A 26476-nucleotide genomic window follows, 5' to 3' on the forward strand; every position below is an offset into this window, starting at 1 on the left:
TGCAAATTGCTGCACACAGGCGAAGAAGACACGGAGGAGGACAGACACAGACGGAGGCGCCTGATTGGATGGTTTTCGCGGGGAGACAGAGGGAGGGAGAGAGACTGAGACAGAGGGAGAGGAGAGGAGAGGAGAGGAGAAGAGAGGAGAGGAGGACGTTCTTGAAGAGCTCCAGTGTATTGCGACAGCTGGCCACTGCAGATAACCACAAAAACCACCGGAGCACTTGAGGTCTGGATGCAGCACGGCTCGAGTTCCACTCCAACATGACCTTATATCCTGCCAGGGTTTAGACAGCGCAGGGGCTCGGTCGGAGTCGCACATCCTGACGATTATCCCAAGTGACAGAATCAAGAAGTCTGTCTGGCTGACTAAATTGAGTTTATAAGTCCCTCTTGTGTGTGTGTGTGTGTGTGTGTGTGTGTGTGTGTGCGTGCACAGATGTGTGCGTGTGTGTTCGTGTCTGCTCCCTCCCTCCCCCCCCCACTGCTGTTCCTGAATTATGCACGATTGCTCTGAACAGATAAAATTTTCAATCTAGCACGCCGCAAGAGAGAGAGGGAAAGAGAGAGAGAGAGAGAGAGAGGAAGAGTGAGAAGGAAGGAGAGAGAGAGATTCCATTTATTTGTGCTGCGATATTTTCCCTGATGTTGCCACAGAAACTGATGGTGACGCCGATGAGGAGGAGGAGTAGTGGGAGGAGGAGGTGAGGGATGAGAAGGAGGAGGTGGAGAAAGAGATGCTTAATTTGGTAAAGTTGGCTCGCCTGGTCACGGAGACGCCTGGTGCACTTTTATTTTTCGCGCGCGTCTGCCTCTTGCTGGCTCTTCCGCGGCGCCGACTCTCCCCGCGAGTTGGACGGCCGCCTGCAGCAACTGGAGCAGGCTGCGAGGCCGCGGCCAGCCAGGTAGCAGAGCGGAGGTCTTATTGTCTGCTGATGGGCTGTCAGACCGCGCACGCCCTCAACACCGGTGTTTGATACCAGCTGCCACCTGTCGACCACACACGCGACTCTCTCTGTCCCTCGCTCTCTCTCTCGCTCTCTCTCTCTCTTTCTCTCTCTCAATGGAACACTCATCCGCTGTGTTTCTTGCCTCAGATGTGAGTGGCGACGGGCAGGCAGAGAAAAATGCCAAGTTAACACTTGGAAAATAAAGGTCGTGGTGGTGGTGGGGTGGAGGGGGTGGAGTGGGGGGGGTTGTCTTGTTTTGTTCTGAAGGTCCTAAACAAGTGGGAATGCTGAAAAAACAAACAACAAAAAAACACCCAACAACCCTCCTGCCTTGTAATCAAATCACCAGGATGCAGCAATATTGTTCCATCACTGAAGCTGTTCCTCACAGTTCTTAGCAGCAGCCACAAGACAAGAGACTTCTCACTGTTGTATATCTGCAATAAAGCTCCCCTTGGTCTCTCTCTCTCTCTCTCTCTCTCTCTCTCCATTTATACATATTTATATATGTATCAATATGTGTATATATTAGGGGTGCTAGCATTAAAGCATTAATCGCAATTAGTTAAATGCAATCCGTAACATACATATAGTTTTCAATCGCATGGAGCCCGCTTCCTTTCGGCGCCCTTGTTAACTGATGATGTCGTTCACACCTCGCGGCTCGCACCTCCGGCTGTGCAGCGATCGTCTCGCCGTCCGATCTGTTTTGCGTGCGAGCGATCCGCGTCAAGCTGGGAAGGAAGTCACTCAAAGAACCACGAGAGAATCCGGTAAAATTTCGAAATAAAAGCAAAATAAAATACCGTGATTGACAATTGTGATCATATTTGTGTACGTTGTGTTTGTCGGTATCTAAACAGAGTGCGAGACCGATGAAAACAAACACGCACGCGAAAGAGAGCAACAGAGTTAGCGGCGCTTTCGCGTCGATTGTGAACCCGGCCTAAGCCTTTTTGTCCCTTTTACTAACCCGTAGTTGGCTCCTCTGGCCCATTTCTGGTAAGAAATACTTTACTATACTATCGGTTTAAAACTATGTTCAAAATAGAAGAATTTTACACATGCAATTCAAACTGCAATTAATCGCAGTTAACTATGAAGATTCTGCGATTAATCACAATTAAAAAAAACTAGTACATACCCTAGTACATACGTACAGTATATATATATATGTATATATATATATATATATGTATGTATATATATATATATGTATATATATATATATATATGTATGTATATATATATATATATATACATATATATATATATATGTATATATATATATATATATACATATATATATATATGTATATATATATATATATATATATATATATATATATATATATATATATATATATAATGTATGAGTTTCCACGGTGACTTTTCTCTTCCCTTTCAAGCATTTCTCTTTTTATTAAGACGATCCTCCTGCTGCAGTGAATACAGAGTCAAAAGCTCAGCGCCTGGTATTGAATTTGGCGCTTCGCCGCCGCCGCAGCTGCAGCAGCCCCCCAAGCATGTCTGCGGCCCAAAGTGGAGTCGCGAGGCGTCTTATCAAGGACGCCTTATTTCATATCGACTTTACGACTACCATATACCAACATGGAGCAAATCCACGTCGGGTTCCGCTCCAGAGGAGACCTAATTTCTCTCCCGCAGGAGTGTGTCGGGGAAACAAAAGACTCTCATATCTCCGTATCATTGTCTTGGTTTATCTTCCAGCTGCAGGTTGTGTTTCTCTTTTTTTTTTTCTTTTTGACAATGTGTGTTACGCCTTGCGTTCCTTTTGATTTTTTTTCTCCCCTCCTCCGCTCATTTGCTAACGAAACATGCTCCCCATTTAGTGGCGCAAAGTGAAAAATGCAGTAGTCGTTAAGTATTCATTACCTGTGCAATTTGTTCCTTCACTCTCAACCTGAACATTCTTATTACGTAGCGAGCTCGCATTTGGAATATTGACAGTTTTTTTTGGAGGGAAACCCGAACGCTCTCTGCTGCTCTGTTATGCATGACCTCGCTGGCATCGTCTGACGGCAAACTATTCTGCCGCCGCCGAGTTCGAGAAACGCTCCGGTTTTAAATATTGCATTCCACTGTGTGTGTCGCCCCCTTGTGAGGAAATAAAAACGCCCACCTTGCCGTTTGCGGTGGGCTCTGTCGTTACCCAGGGGTCTGTGCCCGCCGGAGGCTCGGCACCGCTTTAGAAGTGGAAAGCAACCTTTTAGCTCTTGAATTACGCTGTGAAGGAGATGTGAATATGCGCTCATTAATCTCAACTCCCATCGTGAAAGACCTGGCACAAGAGGCTCCCTGAGAATAAATCTAAATAGCTCTTTTATGTCTCTGACGCAAACACAAATGTTTCCAACCACAGTGCGGCACGCCGAGGGATGCCCCGCGACCGGACTTTGCTCTCCTGTCATTGCCCCTGTAATGTTGTCCTGCAGTTTCTATAGAAACCCAAATGGCCTTTTTAAACAACGGGGAAAAAAAGAGAAAAAGTTTCACCTTCCCTGAGTCTGCCCTTTACCTGACAGCCAAGATAAACGAGCAGGGTCCTGGGAGGACGGCAACACAAACATGCATCCCTGCTCGGCGGCCCGAGCTCATTGGCTTATTTACCTTAATGCCGGGTGGTGGTGGGGCTCTTGAGGAGGAGCACCCTGAAGGCGCTGGTGCATGCAGGGGGAGGTGTTTATTGCTCGCAACGTCTCCCATCAACAACCTTGAAGCGCTCTGTGTCCCGCTTTACATGACGACATCGGTTGAGAGTGAGATAGAGAGATTTCATGGCGCTTTGTCCTCCCGTTGTCACAGAAATGCACCTAAAACAGCCATTTTTACTCAAAATTATGCCAAATTGCACCAAATCGAGATTTAATGATTCTTTTTTTTTTTTTTTTTTTTTGCGCATTTTAGTCCAACTGAAAAAATGTAACCAATTTGTAAAGGTATAAATTTTACTCTCCTTTTCGTCATTTTTAGTATTTTTGCAACAATTGTTGGCACTCCCTGCTGGCCAAACAACGGAATGCCGGCTTTCAGTGCTTCTGCGTTGGCCTCCACTTTGAAGCGGGAACCTTCTTCCCATCTTTTGATTGAGTCAGTGGTGAAGACGAAGCTTGTTTGCGCAAGGAATTTGAATTTTCTGTTTGTTTCGGTCAGCTCTCGTCAGCACTTGCCAAGACTACAGATTACTGAATTGCGGCGTGCCAGATACTCAGCCCACATCGGCACCTACTGGCCTGGCAGGCTCACAACAGCCTTTTCAGTCCCTTCAGTGTTCCACTGTAGACGCTGACCTTTTTCACTCTGTTGTTGTGAAGTTTCACAAGACAAAAAAAAAAACGCTTTTGTGTTTTTTTAGCCTGCAGTTGGGAGTGCGGGTAGTTGGGGGTGCTGGAGTGGTGGGGGTAGAGAAAAAGAAAGCAATGCTTCCTGCCTCCGTTACTGCTTGCGAGCCAGATGATGTCACGTGTCACCTTCAGCTAATGAAGGTGATGATGGCATGCATGAGCGCGGCATACGTTCACCATCTGTTCGATTCCACCGTGCTGGAGCCCCCCCCGCCGCCCTGCCCAAGGTGCCGCACGAGGGAAGCGGAGGCACGTGAAATTCCGCCTCCTGCATCCTGATGACCGGCCATGAGTTTAATCAAAGCTTCACACCTCCGGCTAATGGCTTTTCTCATGGAAACTGTTTTTTTTTTTTTTTATAGCATTGAAAGTCATCTTAAATGACACCTGTCACATCAAGCAAAACACATCATCACATTTCTGCATTTTGATGCTTCCACTTACATTAATGTAATATGCATTGCTTTCAGTATGAAGCAGAATAAAAAAAAAAAAAGTAACAACAAAAAACTAAAAAATACTTGTGATACTATATTTCTATTTGCTTCTACGACATAGTTCAGTGCACTGTTATTAAAAAATAAAAATAAAATAAAAATACAGAGACACAACATCTTGAATATTCATGTTACATAGTGTAAAATATTTCAAACTTTCTGCATCTTTGCCTCCAATTTTTCCTTTTCCTTTTCTTTTTTTTAGGTTTTGGCCTTTACTATTGTGGTTTTCATTCATCTCCACCAGGGAGTCGAGGCTGTTGCAGAAGCGGCAGACAAAACATCTAAATGATTTATGACACGCTGTATTTAAAGAAATATGAGTCATTTTCACCAAGACCTGCATTTCAAATTTATCAGGAGTGAAACTGGGCTGCAAACAACAATCCAAGGAGTTGCCTCTATTGTGCTCTCTGATCAATGAGCCAGCTGAATAATAAATACCCACACAGTTTATTGTTTTTTTTGGGGGGGAATTTTTGGGAAACATTAAGGTGAAATAACTTAAGTTAAGTTATCTTTTTCTCCTCTCACTGGCAAAAATAATTAATTCTAAATTAATTCACTACACCTTCTGATTAAACCATAACCATTTCTGCAAATTAGCAAATTAGCAAAGTAAATAGCATAATAGTTTCACTTTCACGCACAACGCCCCCCTGTCAAAGTGCATAAATGTAATGTTTAAGTAGTTGGATGAGTCCTGTGGGGCTGAGACCAGCAGGTGCACGGTCCTCTATCGCCTGTCGACGCGCCCACCTCTGAGACAGACCCCTGTTGCACCTCCATCTTCTCAGACCACCAGGATTCTCTGTGTGAGCTCTTCCTGACAGCTGCCTGAACAGTTCATCCATGCAAACACCCACAGATAAAGATGCCATTTGCAAACGCTGCAAAAATCTAGTGACTTTATGTGAAGCTTGGCAGTATTTTGTTTATTTGGGCATTTTTAATCAGTTTGGTTGAACATCACGGCGAGTTCCTTTTCTTCAAAATTAGCGTGATAATAGAAACGGTACAGGAAAGTTTTGCTTTCTCCTGAGGGAAAGTTCTAAAGTTCTGCAGAAACCCTCCCTCCCCCCACAGACAATGGTCTAACTGTACCAGCTAATGTCACGTCCTTTTCCACTGCACCCATGAAGCTCCTCCCTGCTCTCCCTCCAGGCCTTCTGCCTGCCAAGTTGTCATTATTCTTGTAGGTCAGCTGATGCAGGCCTTTTCGAACAAACTGTCAAATAATCTAATGCGACTCACCACGACTTTATTCTCCAAACCTGTTTCAATCCAACATTGTGGATTATTGCTTTTTCTCTGAACCACCGCAGGTGTGCGTGCAAACTTTGTTTTTCCCCAATCAGTGTTTTTTTCTTTTTAAGTGTTGCACTTTCCATATTTTTTTCAAAGCAATATTCTTCTGCTTTCCTGGAGCTGCTGTGGGTGATGAAAGTTTTGATTGACTCCGGCTGCTGTTTTCAGAAAAAGGGGGAAGTGCCGGCGACTGAGGATGATCTTTAGATGACATCAGATGACCTTTGAGCTGAGTCGAAGCTATCCGTCTCCACGGGGGGCTACTTCCCTCCTCCCCTTGTCATGTCTTGACACTCCCCTCCCTCCCCTCCGCCCCCCACTATCTCCCCCTCCTCGGCTGGCTCCTCCGTCTGTTGAGTGGAGTTTCTGCGAGTTGGCAGCCTGTATCTGATCCCCAAGTAATTTACTGTTAGAGATAAGGAAGTGGTGCGCGCAGTCTTTTCGTAAGACCCCTTTCTGACAGTGCAATCTCTGGGCTCCATGGAGACCAAATTGGTGGAGCGTTTTTGAATTCAGATACAAGAGAAAACAGAACAGGTTGTTTTTTTTTGTTTTTTTTTAAACCAATCGTCCGCACTGAGTTCTGAGATTGAACGAGGGGGGTGTTTTTTTTTTCCTTAAAAAAAGGAAAGCAATATACAGGATGGCATCTGGTTTAATTATAGTTGAATGGCGACCGCGGAGGCGGTAAATTGGACTCTTTTGATGTTTGCTAATGAGTTGACCTTTATTTGTGCAAAGGCACAAGTGGCTCTTTTTCCACAGTTTTGCGTTCCGTTTTAACCATTTTGATCATGAGGCAGCCACATACGGCTGATGGAGGGAAAACAACAAGCAAACAATCAAGCCTTGCATTGGTCCTGTAACGCGAGAACGTATCTGCATGTGCGTGCACGCTGGGTACATACACCTTCAGTTTCAGTGCATGTCCAGTTTCTGGCCCGGCAAACTCATCTTTTTCTCCCTGAGAAGGTCCGGGCTCGCCGGGGGTCGCCGCCTCCGGGACGTTTTTTTCGAGAAGCGCTTCTGTATCGTTGGCGAGAAGAAATATGAACGAGGCCCTAAATCAAGACACAGGGCCCCATGAATCACGTCGGCGGCTGAGCTGAAGAAGAGGGATGGGACCATCTGTAGCGGCATATGAATGGCTAACTGACTCACAGTGCTTCTGACACCAGCTGAAGGAGTGTGAAGAGGTTGCGAAGATTAGGGCTGCCGCTCGCTGCACATCCTCGCCTCAGTCAAAGACCAGCAAACCCAAATACGCGCGCGCTCCATTCGTCACCCTGACGTTTTACAAAATTGCAGGAAGGAGAGGTGGGGGGGCGGCGGCATTTTTTTTTCTCTTCCTGAAATGTGAAAAATCTTCACCACAATACATCCATTACACCTATATTCCTTTAGCAGGAATTGCTTGCCGAGTGAATCTTTTTTTTTGTGTGAAAATCCTCTTTCAAAGGAATCCTTCTTCCCCCCCATTGTTTTGTGTTTTGAGTGCTTGGTTACGGCCGCCAGGATGCTGCGCCGCCGAGTGATTTATAGTGTTTTATGATGGGCACTGACACTTTGTTTGGAGCCGGCGTGATAACTTGATTAATTGCTGCGGGCCCGAGAACAGGAAATTAATTCTGGTATAAAATGTTGAGTTTTCCTCAAAAAAAAAGAAGAAAGAAAGCAAAATATGTATAAGTATGCAAATGCACCGCTGTGGCTGCCACATATAATAGTTTTCATTCTGCAACGCAGGGACGTCAGCTTGGACTTCAGGAAGGTTTAAATAAAATAAGAATGCCTTGCCAAATAAATTATCGAAATAAATTATTCTAACAAAAGAGACAAAAGCTGTACGTTTTTTTTTATAAAAATGTTCCACATCTACTGAAGTTATTCAGCTTAAAAACAAAACAAAAACAGAAAGTGGAACCTGTATGCCTCAAGACTGGTCCACAATGACCCATAAATACTTAAATCCTTTGCAAAGGGAAAAGCAGCGCATTCGCTGTGCTTTTTTTTTTTTTATTATCTTAATATAAAAGCAGCAACACTGCAGAACCTCTAATTAAATCAACTTTTAGGGCCCTGCCTGTTGAATAAAAGAGAAATAGCGGCCAGGGCATTGTTTTGACATTTTAAATTACACTTGGTGACGCTGTGGCCAGAGAACATTGTGGAGCCGGCAGTAATTCAGTCTCTCTGAGAAAGGCGCCCTGATTGCCAAACGGGGCTGAGGGCGAAAACGGGGGAATGAGGAAGGTGATTATCAGGTTTGACCTCGAGGCCTCGTTATTTATAGAATAAAACCAAACCAAACCGACAGGGCCATCAAACCTCTGGCGTAAAGTCCTCAGGGAGGCGGACGAGGTGATTGTCGAGCGTTGGTGTAGGTGGTTTAAAGGTCATAAACTGGAGCTGCTCATCTCATCTCTTTTTCACAAGGCTCTTGACGGAGCCACAGCTGGTTTGGAAATGGATTAATTCAAATCCACACCCTCCTGACTACCTGGAAAAAAAAATATTGTCCAACAACAATTTTTATTTGAATTCTCTAATCTTTGTTTGTTAATTTGAATACTCAAAGCATTTTTGGTGTCATTGGAGATCCCTGAATGTCCTCTGTAGAGAGCAAGCGAAGTTAATTCAGTGCGATGCAGCGAGTTTGGAGGTTTGCAAATGTTCTCCACAAAGGATCAGCGCTGTGTAAACCGCTGAGGTTGTTTTTTGTAGAGTTGGCGCGACCTGCTCCTGTGCGCCTCGCGAAGGGGGCTCCACTTTGTCGCCTCGCTCGCTTTTCCTCCATCTGCCAAAATTACCCGGCGTGTCGTCTGAGACTCTGAGGAGGAACGGATGCCTGCGCCCGGTCGAGGGGTTTCTCCACTTCTGAAGGCAGGGGAGCACCTGAGAGAGGGAGGGGACACGCTGACTGGTTCAGCCTCCAACGGGGGTGAGGCAGCGGGTGGGTGGGGAGGGTGAGAGATGGGAGTAATTGCAGCGCAGCGGAGGCGGTGGGCGGGTGCGTGCGTGCGTGGCTGAGGGTGGAGGGGGAGGCTCCGGAGCGCCGCGCTGAGGAGGGGAGGTGAACTGGTGGGTGCAGCTGTATTATTCTCTGGTGATTCGTCACACGGAGACAAGCGTGGACAGGCGGGGGTGTGGGGGGGGGGGGGATGTTGGATGTGGTGTGGAAACATAAACACAGATAAGCCCGTCACGGGATGAAGGGAGCCGCCGCGCCGTGTGCGATCAGCCGGCTATAAAATTGACTCGGGCCGTTTCAGCGTCTCTCACTCTCTCTCTCTCTCTCTCTTGCTCTCTGTCTCTCTGGCTCTCTCGCTCTCTTGCTCTCTCTCTCTCTTGCTCTCGCTCTCTTGCTTTTTCTCTCTCTCGCTCTCTTGCTCTCTCTCTCTCTCGCTCTCTTGCTCTCTCGCTCTCTCTCGCTCTCTCGCTGCTGCCACAACACGCAAAGAAACGCTCTGGCTGCGTTTCATCCCTCCTCCTCGCTGCTCTCTCTTTAGTCCATTAGGAGGTTTACAGTGTATTAAGTGTGTTTTAAACTGCGTCTTAAACTTTGGCATCAGCGACTGAATCCTGCCTGGAGGAAGCACGGTTGCACGGACGGAGGCCTCAGTTTGTTGCAAATGGACTTTTGTTCTAACAAGCGTCGTAAAAAAAGAAAAAGAAAAAAGAAAAGAAGCTCTGAACACTATTTATTTATCTATTTATTTATTTATTATGGTTAGTCTTTTCTCAGGGTGCTTAAAGCCTGTGATCGAGCGGCTCTGAGGGTGTTGCGCTCTGCGCCGCTGATTGGAAAAAAAGGTGCCGAGGCGTTGTGGGGTTGTGTGATTTCCAAGCTACATAAATAACACAGACTGGACTTGATTACAGGCTGCGCTGCTGGAGAACATCTACCCAGTGCAGCAGTTCACTCCAGATCCAGCCTTTCTTTTTTGCCTCAAGCCCGGATGTGTCAGAGTCACCAGGGCTGCCACTGTGTCTTTATTCTCAAACACAAACTGTTTCCGCCCAGATGTTTTTTCATTTGTGACTATAAAAATAATGTCCACGTCAGTTTTTTTTTTTTTAAATCTCGTTATCCTGCCCATCTAATTCAGATAATGAGTGCAGTTTCAGTGAGTCTCAGCCCCCTAGTTTTTATAGCTGCAGCTTTGAACTCGGCAGACTTTTGTGAGTTTATATATCATCAGCGTTAATTTTCTTTCCTCCGGTTGTTGTTGTTTTATTTTTTTTCTTGGCCCCTCAGCCCATTAAGCTGCCGTCGCACCAAGGACTTAAAAGAAGAATGAGACTGAGAGGAAATATCCACAAACAGTTTCATCGGGGTGATTAGGCTGTTGGTATTTGGGTCCCTGCTGCCGCAGTGTTGTTTACTGCTGGGCAGCCTCGGCGCTCTCTCCAGCTTGTCCTGCTCTGTGGCTCCTGCAGGAGCAGCAGGTGGGGCCACTTGTTTCTCCCAGATGACGACCAGATAGGTGAGAACAGCTGCCTTGACACACAGTCTGGAGTTTCTTCTTCTTTTTCTTTTTTTGTCGCGACTGCTCTAAAGGCCGTCAATGTGGGGCCTGAAACCAAGGCGGCTGTAGTCTGCCTGCGTTTGATTCTCAAGCCGTTATCATGAGTTGAAATTTAGAGTTTCCATTAAGCCAAATGTGCATGGAATTCCGAGAAAGCCGGAGTACCTGGAGCGAGCTCATACAGAACCTGGATAGGAATCGAACCCACAACCTTGCTGTGATCTATGGTCTTTAAAAATACAAGCAAGCAATTCTGTGTGCCATGGTTATCAATGAGGTCATCAAGGAAGTTATCAAGGTTATCAAGGAGGTTGTGGGTTTGATTCCCACCTCTCTGCAGTGCAGTTTCCATGGCAACTTTTTTTTGTCAGTCTTGAATTGAATTGGTTCCAAATCGAGGGATCGGATTGTCCAGTTTACATCAGCACTGAGTAGAGTGATTGATTTGTTGGTTCCCTTGATGCCGTGCGCTGTGACATCAGGTTTGCTGCGTGGGGTTTGTACGTTGCCCCTCTGTCTGTGTGGCTTCTGTCCAGGTTCTCCAGCTTCCTTCAGCTGCATAACCCAACTAGTCCGTACTTTCTTCTGTCCCCTCCAGCTAGTTGAGCCCACAGGGAAACAGATTGCAATTAATAGTGCTGTCATCTGAGCTTGTCTGTAACTTTTTTTCCAGTGAGATGTTGCATGGTTGTAATGAGCAACTGAGCTATTTGAATCATGTGCAACAAAAGTTGTCACGTATGTTTCCAGACAAGCAATCTGCTACTTACTTTGCGACCGGCAATTAAAGTTTGCAACCGTCGACCAAAAGAGTCTCAGGTTGGCTGTTGTTGTCAGAAGGCTGCTGTCGGCTGAGTTCGCTGCCAGGTTCGTCATCATCAGTCGCAGGGGTTTGCAAGAGTTTTGAACTTTTTTTTTTTGGCAGCAGCCGTATTTTTGCGCCAGACCTCGGTAAACTAAGGGTCAATAATGTGTCCCAGTTGCTGCTAAATTCACATGAATTACGTTTTTAAGTTAACTATAACATTCGCGGAATTGGATAGTTGAACACCTGGCGCTTTTCTGTCTTTCTCTGAACATTGCATTGTAAACTGGAACCTGAACTCATCGTCTCCCTCCACAATATGAAGATCTTCAAAAGGATCATTGTATGCTTCTAGGATCTGCTCATATAACTCTGGCTGCTGCTGCTGCTGCACAAAAAGCACCAGCTCTTCGTTGTTGAGCCCTCAAGGTCGACCGTGTTGTATCTCCTTCTTGCCGCCTGGAGATCCTTTAGAGCCACACTGCGAACGCGATGACTGCATTGTGGAAAGCGGCTGGATGACAAACAGAACATTCTTTTCCTTTTCACATCTGCTAAATGTTCTTTTAAGTGACGCATCGCATATAAATCTTGCAGTGGATTATTGGTTTATTGGATTATTATTTCACATATCAGGGCTCATTTATTCCAAATGGGTTTTGAAAATGATCCCGTGTCCTGCTGGTCGCGCCATTTTTTTCCACAATAATGGACCAGTGATAGACAGCCAGAGCTGCTCTGCACTGCGTGCCGCTAATAAAATTCCATGTTAATATCCTGCTTTAATGCCACAACACAAGCGGTGCTATGCCTTTTTTCTCCCCCTCAGGCTTTATTTTTAATCTCAATGTGTTGCTTTGGCTGTACCACCCGACTGGAGCGACCGCGTGGGGTACTGCCACCGTGTCGACCGTATAACAACTGGCAGTCAGTCAATCCCTTTTAGATTTTTTTTTTTTTTTTGGCTGCGTGTTTGCTGAACTCCTCACAAATTCCCAAACCATCCTCCAAAATGCGGCGTGCTTCTGTGAGCTTCGTGCGGCAGGTGTTAAAAATCTGGACAAGTGCGGTCAATATATGAAGATGGAAAAGTCAGTTAAGCCTCTTAGGTTTTGTGCCAGAGAGAGGATGGGTGGGCGGGAGGGGGGGTTAATCAGACTGACAATTTTGATAATCTGCGCTGGATTGAGACCAAGAGCTGGAAGTACAGGAGAGTCTGCGGAATATTTATTTATTTTTGCTCAAACGGAACCTTCAGACAGAGAAAGAGCGAATAGCAGTACTGTGGCTTGAGTAAAATACGTAGCTGGACATTATTTTCTGTTTGAATGTGTTGGTCACCGATATCATAAAAACCCAGATGGCTCTTTTATGACCCACCCTGCTTGTAAAAAAAAAAAAGACAATTTAATCTCAAATATCTTTCCATTATGTGGCATTACGCCTTTTACAAAAAAGGCCCCTTTTGCTGACCATCTGCTTTTATGAGGCCATTGAACCTCCCATATTGCCTGTACGAGTGTGTGTGTGTGTGTGTGTGTGTGTGTGTGTGTGTGTGTGTGTGTGTGTGTGTTTTTTTCCATCCGTTTCTCCTTATTAGTGTCCATAAAACTCAAATATTTAGAGGTGCTGCAAAAAGTCCCATTGCAATTTCAGCAGGTTGATACACATTTGCAGTTGGCAGCCGCTGCGGTTCCATCGCTGCTACGCACATTGGAGAATAATCTGTGGAATGTCAAAGCATCGCTGTGAACAGGAAGCGGCACTGAAAGGAAGAGGTGTTGCTGTAATCGTTCAGTTTTTCTTCTTTTTTTGCTCTTTGCCTTATAACTGCAGAACTCTGGCACTGTTGTCGCTCTCAAGTCAGAGCAGCACCGGTGCCATCGCTGCAATCATGTGCTGCATAGTGATGGATATGACTTTTTTTTTTTTTTATTGTTACTGTTATCATCAAGTTGTTTATCTCCACCTGCTGACAATGTCGCTGTAGCTCCTGGCTAAGTGTCAGTCAATGTCTGGGCTGTTGCTTGGAGAGAAAAAAAAAAGAGCAACATAAACAAATCTGTGACTTGTCAAAACTTGTCATACTTGTAGCCGTGACATAGTGTCAGTGACAGAAGCCTCTTCTTCCACTGTGCTTGTGGCCTTTCCTGCTGGAAGAGCTGATGTTGTATTTTCCTTATTGCATTTTCCCTCCATCTACCTGACTGTTTGGACGCTGGGGTTTTGAGTCATTCGAATCCCCAAGAAGAAAACATCCGTATTTGCCCACTAGCCACAACGCAGAGCAACTGAGAGATTTGTTCATTTTGTGAGTTCGGCCAGGTTGTTGTGATTTGTTGGCTCACAGCTCGTCCTCATGATAGCAGGAGAACGGGGGAGCTGAGCGAAAACAAGAAACCAGGGTTGCTGCTTCAGAGCTGAAACAGCCACCAACTCAATGTATTTATACAAAATGCAGTTAGAATAGCGGTCGCACAACAGTGACATCTGTCTGGTGTCTTGATTAGCTAGCTAGCGGCAACAGGGACGAGTCAGTGAGCTAATAGAGACGAGGAATCACAACCCGCGAGTCATTTTTCCTGACTGGCATCAAGGAGGAAAAGTAGAGATCGTGAATCATCCCTCATGAGTCAGTAAAGTGACTCCAGTTTTGAACCATCCCTACATGGTCTCCCCCGTGGCCACTTGAGAGCCTGATGTCAGACCCACTTAAGGTGTAATACACCCAGCAATGGAAAGCCAACTATACACGCAGGACACGCAGGATATGGCACAACTTTATGGAGGTAAAAACTGATTTAATTCCTGGTGCGTTTCTCCCAGTATTCACTCCAGTGCAGGATGTTCTCAAGCAACGTACAAGCTTCTTTATCCGCCTGATGGAATCTTTTTTTTTTTAAACACAAAAACGTCTTAGAAGATCACTAGTAGTTGATCTTCTTCCTTTCAGAGTGCAGGAGGTTGATGCAGGCGTGTGGAAGGCTGCAGAATGTCAAACAGATTTCTGACACGGCGTCTCCGTCAGCCACCGATCAACCGCCGCCGCCGCCGCTGCCGCTCCTCCTCAGCTCGCCTGGCTAATTCTCCGGCATCGTTTCTCGCTCGAGTCAATAAAACTAAAAGACGCGAGGTCTAATTAGAACAAACATGGCAGCTGTGACGCTTTGGTCTGAAATTCTTTGCCAGAGGCGCATCTATGTGCCGTTGAGCTACTCTGTTCTCCACAGCGCTCGGAGGTCTAACAAATGCCAGCAAACCTTGTAGTCCAAATGATAAGCAACCCTCTTTGAAGACAAAACCAGCAACAACAACATAAAAAACCCAGAGTTGTTCTGCAAAGCATTTGGCTGACAGTTAATTTGTCTTGTTCATATTGTGTACACAAATAACAGAAGAATGGCAGACATCTTTTGACTCATTGCTCTGGATCTGGTGTGGCACATTCCTGCCGCACAGCTCCATCTTCATTCCAGCCCGTCTCCCCACCTCACCCAAGCGGCACATTCAAGCGAATATGCCCCGCCAAAGTGGCACGGCACAGATGATTTCTGCTCTGCGGTGAGCCGGAAGAGTTGCTGGAGCCTCGGCGACAAGTCCGCGGCAGGTGTTGCCTTCCAGGCCTCTAACCGCGGACTCGCTTTGCTTCTTACTCAGCCAACTGAGAAGAGCGTGACCCTTCTCCCCCTCCCCTTCATCTGCGAACCCGATGCACCTTGTAGCATTTTAAATGAAAAAACGAAAAAGTGGTTCTCTTTGCACAAAGAGGAAAAGAGAACGGACAACGTGAACCAACTGATTTTTCTGCTATTCAACAAAGCTATCAATTAACCAAAGGGTTGCTTTTAAAGGTACAGACGCTTATTGTCACTGTAGAAACAACAAACGGGCACAAAACAAAAAAACAGATGGCTTTAGTGATTAGTGCATAAACAAGCAGAGAAAAACATTGTTGGAATGGCTAAATATCCTCCATTAAAGCCCATACATACATTACAAATGGTTATTAGCTGTTGGTGGGATAATTGTCAGCCTGAAATGGAAAAACGTATTTGTTGGCTTGGAGACGGATAATTATCACCAAATAAAAAAGATAAAAAAGAAGCTGAGCACATGCAGTTGATCATCATATGTCCCACTTTGATCCAGTCGTTAGTGACTGCAGCCATCGGTCCGCCAATTAACCCAATTCGGTCTCAGTCGTAAGGAATAAATCCAAAACAACATCATTTCTGTTGTTTCTTTTTGATGATTCAGCAGCACATCAAGTTCAAATACAAACTGTGAGTCCAGGGTCGCGGCCGTCAGCGCAGCGAAGGAGGGCGTGACTTTGGTTGCCGCGAACCTCTTTGTGTGTAGTTTGCGCGCCGCCACTGTGTCCGCGTGGGTTTCTCTCCAGGCGCCTCGGCTCCTCCCACCGTCCAGTGACGAGCATTAGGCAGCTCCAACTCGGCCCTGGGTGTCCGTGTGGACGGTCATTTGTCTCTCTGTGTTGCCACTGGAAGCACTGGTGACGTGACCCCCAAGTGACACACACAAAATATGTATATATGTGGGCAAGTGTACAGACACAACACCACTCAGTTGGTGGTCCAAGCATAAACATTCTGAGTTACATGCTTCAAAATCCAGCCCACGGCTGTGCAGCAACACTTTCCCTCTGCTTCCACTTCCTGTTTGTTCCACCAAACAGTCATTGCAAATTGAATCTGTGTGTTCAGAAATAAGTGGCGCTCTCAAAGCTGATCGATTCAGGTGGTGCCAAACAACACACATCATTCGCTGGACCTATCGATTCCTAAAAAAAACAACAACACCTCACGCTTTTAGTGTTTTGTTTCTTTTTTTTTCCTGTCTTCTAAACACAGACGAACAGCCGGTGTGGCAGCGCGGAGTAGCCACAACAGAGACCAGGTAGTTACAACAAAAGCGTAGCACGCAAATAGCATCTTAGCTAGGCGTGCACACATGCTGGGTGCACAAGCTTCCTCCTTTTCTATCGAGGCAAACACCCGCTGCGACAAATTCCTAAAGTCCCCTTTGCAACACATCAGGGTTTTCTAAAAAACGCACAAATTTATATTTTATTTTTTTCCCCCTTTTGCAACCTGTTGCACCCAGTTGTGTCACGCTTGCAGGGTTTTTGCCTGTTCCACCTCACACCCCAGACCAAAGGGAACACGGTTTTTCGGTAGCGACGGCAAACGCCAAAAAGAAAAAAAAAAGAAAACATAAAAAATATTCAGATAAAAAACGGAGCTTCAAATGTGTCACAGTAGGTTTGCCTCAGCATTGCTGTGGGATTGCTGGATTGGGGCTGTCTGAGGAGGAGGGCAGGCTAATCTGAGAAAATTGCTTTGACATAGCAATCCTCCTCTGTCCTGAGGTAAAGGAATAAGGAAATGAGCGCCTCAGATTTCTTTTGTTCCTCGCGTGAAGGGCTTCGCACTCGCGGACAAATACAGTTGAGCCGCGATGGGCGGATGAGAGCCAAGAATAAAACGATTGAAATTTCCAATCCGGGGCTGAAGAGCGGCGGCGAGCAGGAGATGAGATGCAAAGCGAGCGTCCCTTCGGGGGGACGGGGGGGGGCGATACAGATTAGAAGTTGCTGCTGCAGGTCTGCGGAGACACAGACAATCACTCAGCTGTTGGAAATCCTTTGCTGTGTTGTCCAGGATGCCGCTGTGTGCTTTCTGCTCACTCCCAGGAATGCATCACGCCTATGATCAACATCCCCCCCCCCCGCCCCTCCTACATCTGATAGCTTCTCAGTTGCAGACCCTTATTTCCAGGTGTCCTCACCCCAGGAGAGCCTTTATTTTATATTGCCGGCATGCTGCTGCTGTTTCTAGCAGATTGTCTGCGTTTGAGGATGTATGTCCCAGAAGCACCGTGAGATACCCTCCACACTGCCTCCTCCAGGCTGCATGTGTGTGTACGGTTGTATTTTATTAGCGCATTTGAGAGTCTGTCGTTTAAATAATTAGCCTGCGGTTGTTCCGTGTATACGTGCGTCCACGGCTCTGAGCGTTTCCTGAGAGGCTGAGCCCAGATGGTTTTAATGTTATCGCCTCCATCTGCTTGTAATCACAGCAAACATCAAGAAGAAATAATGCCCGCAACGGCTACGGCGGGCTGGGTATTTGCTCTTCATCAAATCAATCACAGATACAATAGTGACACTGATCAGTCAATCGATCAGCGTCTCTGTGTTTGATCTCTTGGAATGAATGGCAGGTTGCAGTCATGTTGAGACAATAAATGTGATTTACAGGTTGTCAGAAACCAAAGAGCACAAAAGGCTGTCAATGGTTATCTAGGAGTGTGCGTGATCAAAGTTTAAAAGTGCGTGATTGTGGCCCCAAGTAAAAAAAAAAGTGCAAAAACTAAAAATGAGCAATGGCACTTTCTGTCTTTTGTTAATAAAAGAAGCAAAGTGCCGCTGTTACGGTCAGAGTTTCGTGTTTCTCAACTCAATGCAGCTGCCAGCAGGACTGTGAGAGAAGGAACACAGCGCACCGGAGATCTAAAGGCCTAATGAGAACCATATAATTCCAGTAACTGACAGATTAACAAGGCTAGGCGCTAAGTGGAAACGTACGCTATCAGAACAAATTACACCAAGTAGTCCTTACCGACCGTAAATGGAAATGAAAATGAAATGACATTGACTAAACCGGTGTGGCTCTCTTCCTGTAAAATAAATTGGCCTGCTCTTCTTTCTTTTTTTTTCTTTTTTTTTTACAATCTGTCATACATTTTTTTTTTTTTTTTTTTATTAAAACTTTTAGTTTGTGCAGTTTGATGAGTGAACCTCCCTCGTGGAACCAGCAACAAAAGAGAGATTTTCTTGTCAAAATGTCAAAACATACACACACACACGCACACACGCACACACACACACACACACACACACACACACACACACACACACACGGCACAAGCTCAGCAACGTCAGGCTGTTTGATGAAATGATGTCCTGCAGATTGAGACGCGAGCGACGTGTGCTCCGTCACTGCAGCCGCCACGGCCACGGTCATGACCGCTGACGTATTATTGCACGGCGGGAACTTAACACTTGCAAGTCCTTGATTGGAAGTGAAGCCTTTGACCAGGCTGTCACAACAAGAACTTGCTGTAAAACAAGGAATGAATGTCAACCAACGAAGACGTTGATGCACCATTCAGAGATTAATATCCGCGCACCTGCTTGTGGTTTTTGTCAAACGGCTTCATTTTCAGCCGCGCTAATATGGGACCTGAAATGTCCATTTTGCTAAAAGCCCATATTTGATATGCAGCCTGAGCAGAGAAACGTGAGCATGTGCATGTGTGAATGAGTCGCGGTTCGGCACAGACCCGAGTTTAACCTCCGGCTGCAACTGTAAATAAATGGTGCCTCCACCTTTGCGTGGTTTCAGAATATTCATCGTTTTAGTGACGTCGCTCCCCAAAAGAACGGCGGATAATAGATTTGATTCTACTGGCTGTGAGAGCCGCAAGGTGTGTTTTTTTTTGTGCCCTGCTTCTTAATTCGCTCTAATGCACGGTTTATCTCAACCTTGTGTGAAAGAAAAAGAAATTAAATTAAATTTGCTTTAAAAAAAAAATCACATTTCTGTAAAAATAATGGACCACGTGCAAATGCAAAGTGCAGGAATACGAGACTACTGTAGCTTTGTTATTAAAGGTAAGAAGGTTTTAAGTGCTGCTCCAGGGGATCCATTTAAATACAGGAAATTAAATGAGTTTGTTTCAATGATTTTTAAATGAAGATATCTGACTCCGGCTGGGAAAGGGATTAAATGGTCTGACAAATAATAGAAAGTGCAGGAAAAAAAATCTGTATGCACAAATCCTGTCTGTCTGTCTGTCTGTCTGTCTGTCTGTCTGTCTGTCTGTCTGTCTGTCTGTCTGTCTGTCTGTCTGTCCTTTAGAAGAATGTTATGACACTACCCAATCACTGTAAATGCAGTTGTTAAGATACTGTCTGCTCAAGTACACAGTTGTGGGCGTCGCTGACACCTTTTCAAAAGTACCGTCGTTGTCCATGAAGTTTGTGGTTTTGAAGAAGGAGGCCAACTTGGAAGTGTGAAAATCCTGCATTCTCTTGTTTGGACAGCAGGGGCCGGCAAAAGTGGTTTCAGAAAGGCTAAAAGTGACTGGCTGTCAATGTGAAAAGGAGCCATAAATTCATACCTGAACCTTTTTGTTTCAATTTTTTTGCTATTCCAAATCGCTAGTGAAATAATCATTAATTAATAAGACATTATAATATACAATGATATAATAATATTATGTATTATATTGTTCTATGAATATATTAATGAGATGAATAAGAAACCAGTAAGATGCCTCTGTCTGTCTGTCTGCAGCTACACCCTCCGAGTGGTGGGCAGCGGGGTCAAGGCTCAGAGCGCCAACCCTGAAGTCAAAGTGAAGGGAGTCGACCCGGTGGTGAACCAGATCATCGACAAACTCAAACACATCAACCAGGTGAGTGCCTCTCTTCCTCTTCCTCTTCCTCTTCCTCTTCCTCTTCCTCTCTTTCACCTGAGTTGCCGCGGCTCCTTTTTCTGCGCTTGGAGTTGGCGATTCCACGCTGGGGTCCCTCAAACACGGGCTAATTCGCAGTCGCGTCTTCGTTTTATGGAGCGTTAGGTGTTTTCCCGTCAACATTCGGGTTCTTGAAGCTTTGCTGCAACACCTGCTTCGGCAACTCCGGCTTTATAATTTTGCGTGGTGGAGAATGCAGTGCTTTAGTTAGTTAATTTTTACCAGTATGAGCCAGGAAACATGAAACTGGTCTCGCATGCAAAATAATTCCAATGCAAAGAGAAGGAAAACCCAGCGAGAGAAGATCAATCATCACACATCTAGAAACGCATTTGATCCCTTTTTCCTATTTACAATAACAGTTTTCTCCTCTTTGTCCAAAAAAAAAAAAAAAATCAATGTAGCTTCTCTATCTGTCCGCCTGCTTTTGTGGCCGATTGTTTGGCCCTGGCTGCTCTCAGGGCTGTTTATGTCTTGGGATGATGAGATTAGGGCCGTTTATGGGAGCGTTTTTCTTCCGCCGCGCTCCGGCGGCAGCTGCCACGGCAGCCTGTCGGGTCGCCGCGCCGTAGCAACGTCCTCACCCGTCTGCCGCTCCGGTTTCCCTGGCGGCAGGCTGAAGGCCAGGTTGGCTCTCTTGACCCGGTGCTGGCAAACCCTCCCCCGACTAATTCACACCATCTGCGGGGTGTCAGGACACATAAATCCAAAGCATAACCGTCGCCGAGCTCCTGATCTGCCTTATTGACATTCTCCTGCTGGGAGTCTCTCTCTCTCTCTGCCTCCGCAGGGCTTTTACCGCCTCTGCATCTCAAGCGTGCCCCTGTTTTTTTTTCTCTATATATGTGAATGCCCTTGTCGATGTTTAAATTTCTCACTGCGGGTGAAGGTTTTACGAGTTTGAATGCTCCAGAAGTGTTTATCCGTCGTTATCCGGCTGCACGAGCGCGATGAGACGGATAGTTAAACCTTTCCCCCCCCCCCAGTTTGCAGATTATAACTTTAACCTTTGCTTTCACACTGCATTGATTGGAGACGATGTTTGAAACAAGTCGAGTCTCTGTGAAGTCTTTTATCGCTTATTTTAAAGAATATCGTGGAACGGACAGTTTATGGAAACGGCAAAACATGAAAAAAAAGCCCCCCAAAAAAACAACTTTTTGTTGTTGTTGTCGTTTGTCCAACATTTCACTCAGCCAATGCGTGAAACGTTAAGCAGGTTTGCCGAATGAACTGACTCAGCGAACGCTCGGCTCAGTTGACCAGCGAGTCGTTGGAACGAACCGAGATGTTCACGCAATGAGCAGGAAGGACAATGTGTCTGCAGGAGCGGTCGCAACTTTCCGCCGCCTCCTGAAATTCCAAATACGCTCCCCTGCGTGTGTCAGGAGGGCGCATGTGAACGGCAAAAGATTGCAATTACATAAACCAGTGCACAAAGTCATTCTGTGCTGCACACGAGCGACTGGCTGCGCATCTGGCTGTCGGCTGCACAGCGTGACCTCCTTCTATAAATCACCATTGAGGCGCTGCCCCTCATTAATATGATGACATTTTTCTTTTTTTTTTTTTTACGCACGTGCAGGTGCGCACGGGCGGCAGTTGCCTGTTTGTCCGCTTGTGGAGAAAATTGCAGTGTGTGCGTGTGCGTGCTTGTGTGTGTGCGTGCGTGTGTGTGTGTGTGTGCGTGTGTGTGCAGGTATTCCAATACCTGCGACGTGCTTTGTGTTGCTTTTAAAGACGCTGCAGTCGAGCATCTCCAGGAGCGACGCCTCCATTAAAATGTTGATTTTTTTTTTATGTTTTCATCTACATACTACAAATGTTCCATCTCCCGTCTTGACCTTGAATAACCAAAGTGCAGAGAAACGCAGCCTCCTTTCCACGGAGCCGAGTGGAAATGTATCATTACCATTCCGAGCTGCAGAGGATGCAGGATTAAAAAAAAAAAAAAAGAAGAAGAAGAAGAAAAAAAAAAAGAAGAGATACAAAACAGCAGCTGTTGACAAATCCATCTTGCGATCTGAGCGCGCAAACCAAAGATTTCATCATCTTGCTCATCATCGGCCCTTTCCCATGAATTATTTGCTGGCTGCTCTCCACCTTGCCCGTCCTCTCTCCTCTTGATGCGGTGAAATCCATCAAGAATCCATAAGCAGGCCCTGTCCCCGCGTCTCTCAATCAACATCGGCCACGAGCGGCTCCGCCCCCGCTCTGCCGGCTGAATTATTTACCAGGCATTGATGCGGTAGTTGACCAGCAGTTTTGCTCCTGAATAATTCATGCCGCCACTCCTCTTAGTCCAAAGGATTAACATTAAGAATATATTCACTTCTTCTTTTTTATTTCTATATTTTATTATTCCTTTGACTCCCAAATGCATTCTGTAATGTGAACGTTCAAATCAAGTTCCTTTTTAAGGAGCAGAGAGACTCTCGCCTGCTCCCGGCCAGTTATTTACAGCGCTGCGACCGCAGAGCTCTAATTCGGCAGGTTTGATTCATTCCTCCTGCCGTTCGTTGAGGAATCTATAAAATCATGACGCGTCGAGCCCGAGCGGGGTGGTCTTAATAATTAAATGGAAACAAACATGAGAGCCTGCAGCATAATAATTTGATGTTTTTCATCACTTTGCTCATTCTGCACTTGATGCAAGTGCAGCAAACATAAACATTTGCCGTCAAAAACTCGAGTGCAGCCCTTTAATGACTGCGTGCGTGCGTGCGTGCGTGCGTGCGTGCGTGCGTGTGTGTGTGTGTGCGTGTGTGTGTGTGTGTGTGTTTACCCGTGGCTTTGGTTCAGCTTGACCTAGTTGAACAGCGGCCTAACGAACCTCTACTTGTGCCAGCTCTCACAAAGTGCCCTCAGTAATGAAAGGTTTCTGTTTTTCTTGTTCTGTCAAGGTTTTGCTCATATCAACTAAATTGTTGCTCCAACTTGTCAGAAGCACGTTAAAACAGCCATTCTTTTGACTATTTCCTCTTCCCGAGACTTTGAAGGACTAACGTGGCATTCTTGGGTCTGTGACAATCAGTGGAACTAACCTTTAACTTTATGTTTGACTTTTTCTGCTGATAACGCTTGTTTGTTCATGTTTTCTGGTGTGAGCATTCTGACTAGAACTGAAAACTCTGCCTTCTGCTGAGGTTTTACTCGGTTTGTGTTTACAGGGACTTAAGCCTTATCCCAGTTTCCATGGTTCATTGAGGATATGGAACACACCTGCTCAGTGAAATCTTGCCACTTATCTTTGTGTACATCATGAAAATCGGTGTGTTACGTTTGCTTTGCAGCTTAATTCACTGAAATCTCGACAGCTGAGAAGAATGAGACCGCTGTGGACTTTTGGACTTACTAGACGCCAACATCAAACTAGACGCTGACGTGAACTCGGACAAAATTCCCTCTCAAGCCCCCTTGCTGCTGCTGCTGCTATGTTTGTTTTGCTGATTTAATTTTTTTTGACGCGGTTGTCTGTTGGTGTTCTTCTGAGCAGAATGCTCTAAAAATAGGTCTGATTTAAATCTCAAAGGTGTAAACAGTCTCACTGCTTCCTGTTGACCACATAAGAGAGGCAGCAGGTGGAGGGTGAAAAGAATCGGCCATAGTTGGATATAGCATAGCATAGCATAGCATAGCATATAGCATAGCATAGATATCGTCCTGTCCCGGCAAATTACATTGTTTCCTGTTTTCGTGTTATAATTTCCTCTCACATGCCAATAAGAAAACACTTGAGTTGCATAGAGTTGTCTAGTCATGACGTCGTCGCACTGAGGAAACTCTTGAACATGAATATCTTTCTTTTTTTTCTTTGATTTGCCGTCTTTGGCACAGGACTCCCAACTGGATGCCAAAGACTTTTGTCAGTTCATCAGATACCTGGGAGACCAGTCGCTTTGCAGTTTAAGTGCACTGTTAATTTGTTGCACTGTGTTATGAAACAAATTTGCTCATTAGCGTCAGACACTGTGGCGTGTGTTGCTCGTTTCTTGTTAAAACAGTGTTTTAATTCTGGGACCTGACTGATTGAACATCTATGCCCATTAAGGTCCTTTTAATTAAATGGAAAAAAAAAAATCTTAAAAGCTACTCTCGAACAGGTAATAGCTCGCTGTCACATCTGAATGGATCATTAACTAATGTTATAAATTCATTTTTCCCAAGGTCTGCTGTGCTTTTAGTCGGATGTCTCGGTTGCGAGACACCGTGCAGCTCTTTGCCTCTTGCTGTTAATGCGCCTGCTGAGGGGAACAAGAGAGAAAGTAATAGTCGGCAGGTTTCTGTGTCTCAGATTTGCACCAAACCTTGCGTGACACTTTGAACATGCCTATCAAACACAAATGTGCAACGCCTGAATTTCCAGGCGGCGTTCCGTGTGACAAAAACAAAACGTGCCTCTGGTGCGTTCAGTCACTGCGAGGAGCTCACTGCTCGGAAAATTTTGGTAGGTTTATTTCTTCTGTTGCAGTGACGGTGCCCACTGTCCTCAAACTGTCACCGTTTCTATTCTCTTTCCACAATTAGATCGTTCTCTTTGAGAGGTTTTCATTATTTTGAGAGTATTATTTGCCGGGACTTGTGGAAGCCTCGTCGCTGCTCCGAGGTCCTGATGTTCGGCTGCATTTCTCTGCTGCCTCGTGTTGTTAAGATCTCAGAATATTTCTTAAAATATTTCTCTCCTACCTCCACTGGAAAGTCACGCAACTCTGAGTGTGCGCCGTCAGTTGTTCTTTGTATCTCACCAACCTTGAGCTAATGTAGAAAATAGCTGTGGAGGAACCAAAAATATAAAGTCGTTGTCTGGTTTGGAGAGAGGAAAAGACACCAGGCAGCAGGCCTGGAAGGAGCAGAGATTAAGATCTGGAGCTTCTCTTTGGGGGCAACCACGATGGAGGATCAGGAGATTGTTTGCTGTGCGTTGAGATGAGATGGTTTGGTTTTGACATGAATGGAGGGACAGTGAATATTTGGCTAGAGGGACGCTGAGGTTGGAGGTGACGGGCAGGTGAAAGAGGAGCATGGAGTTAGTGGTGTGAAGAGGAGAAGAGGATGCAGAGGATGAGGGGGTTAGATGGAGGCAGATGATTGGCTGAGGCCACCTCAGGAGGGAACAGCCCCCAGGAGGAGGAGGAAGAGGGGAAGGAGGAAAAGAAGAAGAAGAAAGATGTTGGATGACGTGTCATGTAGTGTATTCCTGTTGCCATTCCTGCATCAGCACTGTAGCAAGGAAAGAATATACGCAGAAGATTAATTTGCCTTTTATTTTTACAAATCCTGTTTGCAGCCTCAACGCTGTGTCGGTGGTGTTTTTTTTGGCGGCTGCACGCATTTGTGTGAAAGCCATTTGTTATTGTGACTACCAGTGGGAAGAAAGTGTCTCTGTGAAGGGTGTGTGTGCATGTGTGTGTGTGTGCGTGCGTGCGCGAGTGATATAATGCTCCGGTGACATTTTCCACGTGGCAGGAGTGAGAATAGCTACTGTGTGGGCTGCTTCACTGCTGTCCTTGATGATGCCTCAGAGTTGCCTCACGCAGGCTTGAAGACAGATATGACACAGACATGGAAGGTTTTTTTTTTTTGTGTGTTGTTTTTTTCTACCAGTATGTTTTCACTGACAGCTTGGCGACGGTCGTCTGCGGCAGTCATTGCCGTGCAGATGGAAACTTTCTTACAGCTCAAGGTCTCATTTTTTTTTAAAGGAGTGAATAAAAAAAAAATCTGATCTTTCGATACACGTCCATAGTAAATATGGCATTGGAAGGCAGCTCTGTTTTAAAGCGAAATGCAGTGTGTAACAATTGTAAATGATGGTAAGAGGCAGAAAATTGTAAACCATACAAAGACAGTCAAGGTATTTTAAATACACGCTGGTGAAAGGAGAAAGAAGCATTCATTTAGAGAAGAGCCACAGCAAAAACATTTTTTTTTTTGTGTGTGTCAGATTTCAACTGAAGGTTCAAGCAGACCTCAGGTGTGCTGGTCCCACAGATAAAGAGTAAAAAAAAACAACCCAAAATGCAGTTTCACGCTGCTCAGCCCTGATTCCAGAGCCAGTGAGTAAAGCGTCCACCCCAGAGGACCTGAGGGGATGAGTCGATGCATTTTGCCCTGAAACCATGTAGAGCTTCATAGACCAGGATTTTAAAATCCTCTGACATGTAGGAAGTGGCCTGCTGCCGATAGAGAAGATTTATAGTGAGCCAACATTCAGAAAGGAAGTCTGAGAGGGAGAAAGACACGCACAGCAGAACCAGAAATGATCTTCCTGAGGCTGTGGTGAAGTTTGAACACTGAATCAGCAGCGTTTGTAATTTACGGTTTGTAGTAGACAACAGATGGGAAGAGTCGCCCTTCTCAAGGGCTAATGATCGTCAGTGCAAGTCATTATTCTCAGAGTCATGCACCAGTGACGTGAAGGTGCACGGCTGGAGAGGCCATATACATGGACCACGATGACA

General features: G+C 45.6%; 1 protein-coding gene across 1 annotated transcript in view; it reads left to right on the forward strand.

Moving 5' to 3' along the window:
- Nucleotides 1-26476, forward strand: part of gpc5a (glypican 5a) — a 101624-nt gene that overhangs the window by 34151 nt on the left and 40997 nt on the right. The window contains exon 7 of the mRNA XM_076020365.1: nt 19835-19955. Within this exon, the coding sequence (XP_075876480.1) occupies nt 19835-19955 (121 nt within the window). The remainder of the gene's footprint in view (nt 1-19834; nt 19956-26476) is intronic.

This window comes from Nelusetta ayraudi, unplaced genomic scaffold (genome assembly GCF_046127955.1).
Source record: "Nelusetta ayraudi isolate G7.1 ecotype Tasmania unplaced genomic scaffold, CSIRO-AGI_Nayr_v1 ptg000002l, whole genome shotgun sequence".
Taxonomy (NCBI): domain Eukaryota; kingdom Metazoa; phylum Chordata; class Actinopteri; order Tetraodontiformes; family Monacanthidae; genus Nelusetta; species Nelusetta ayraudi.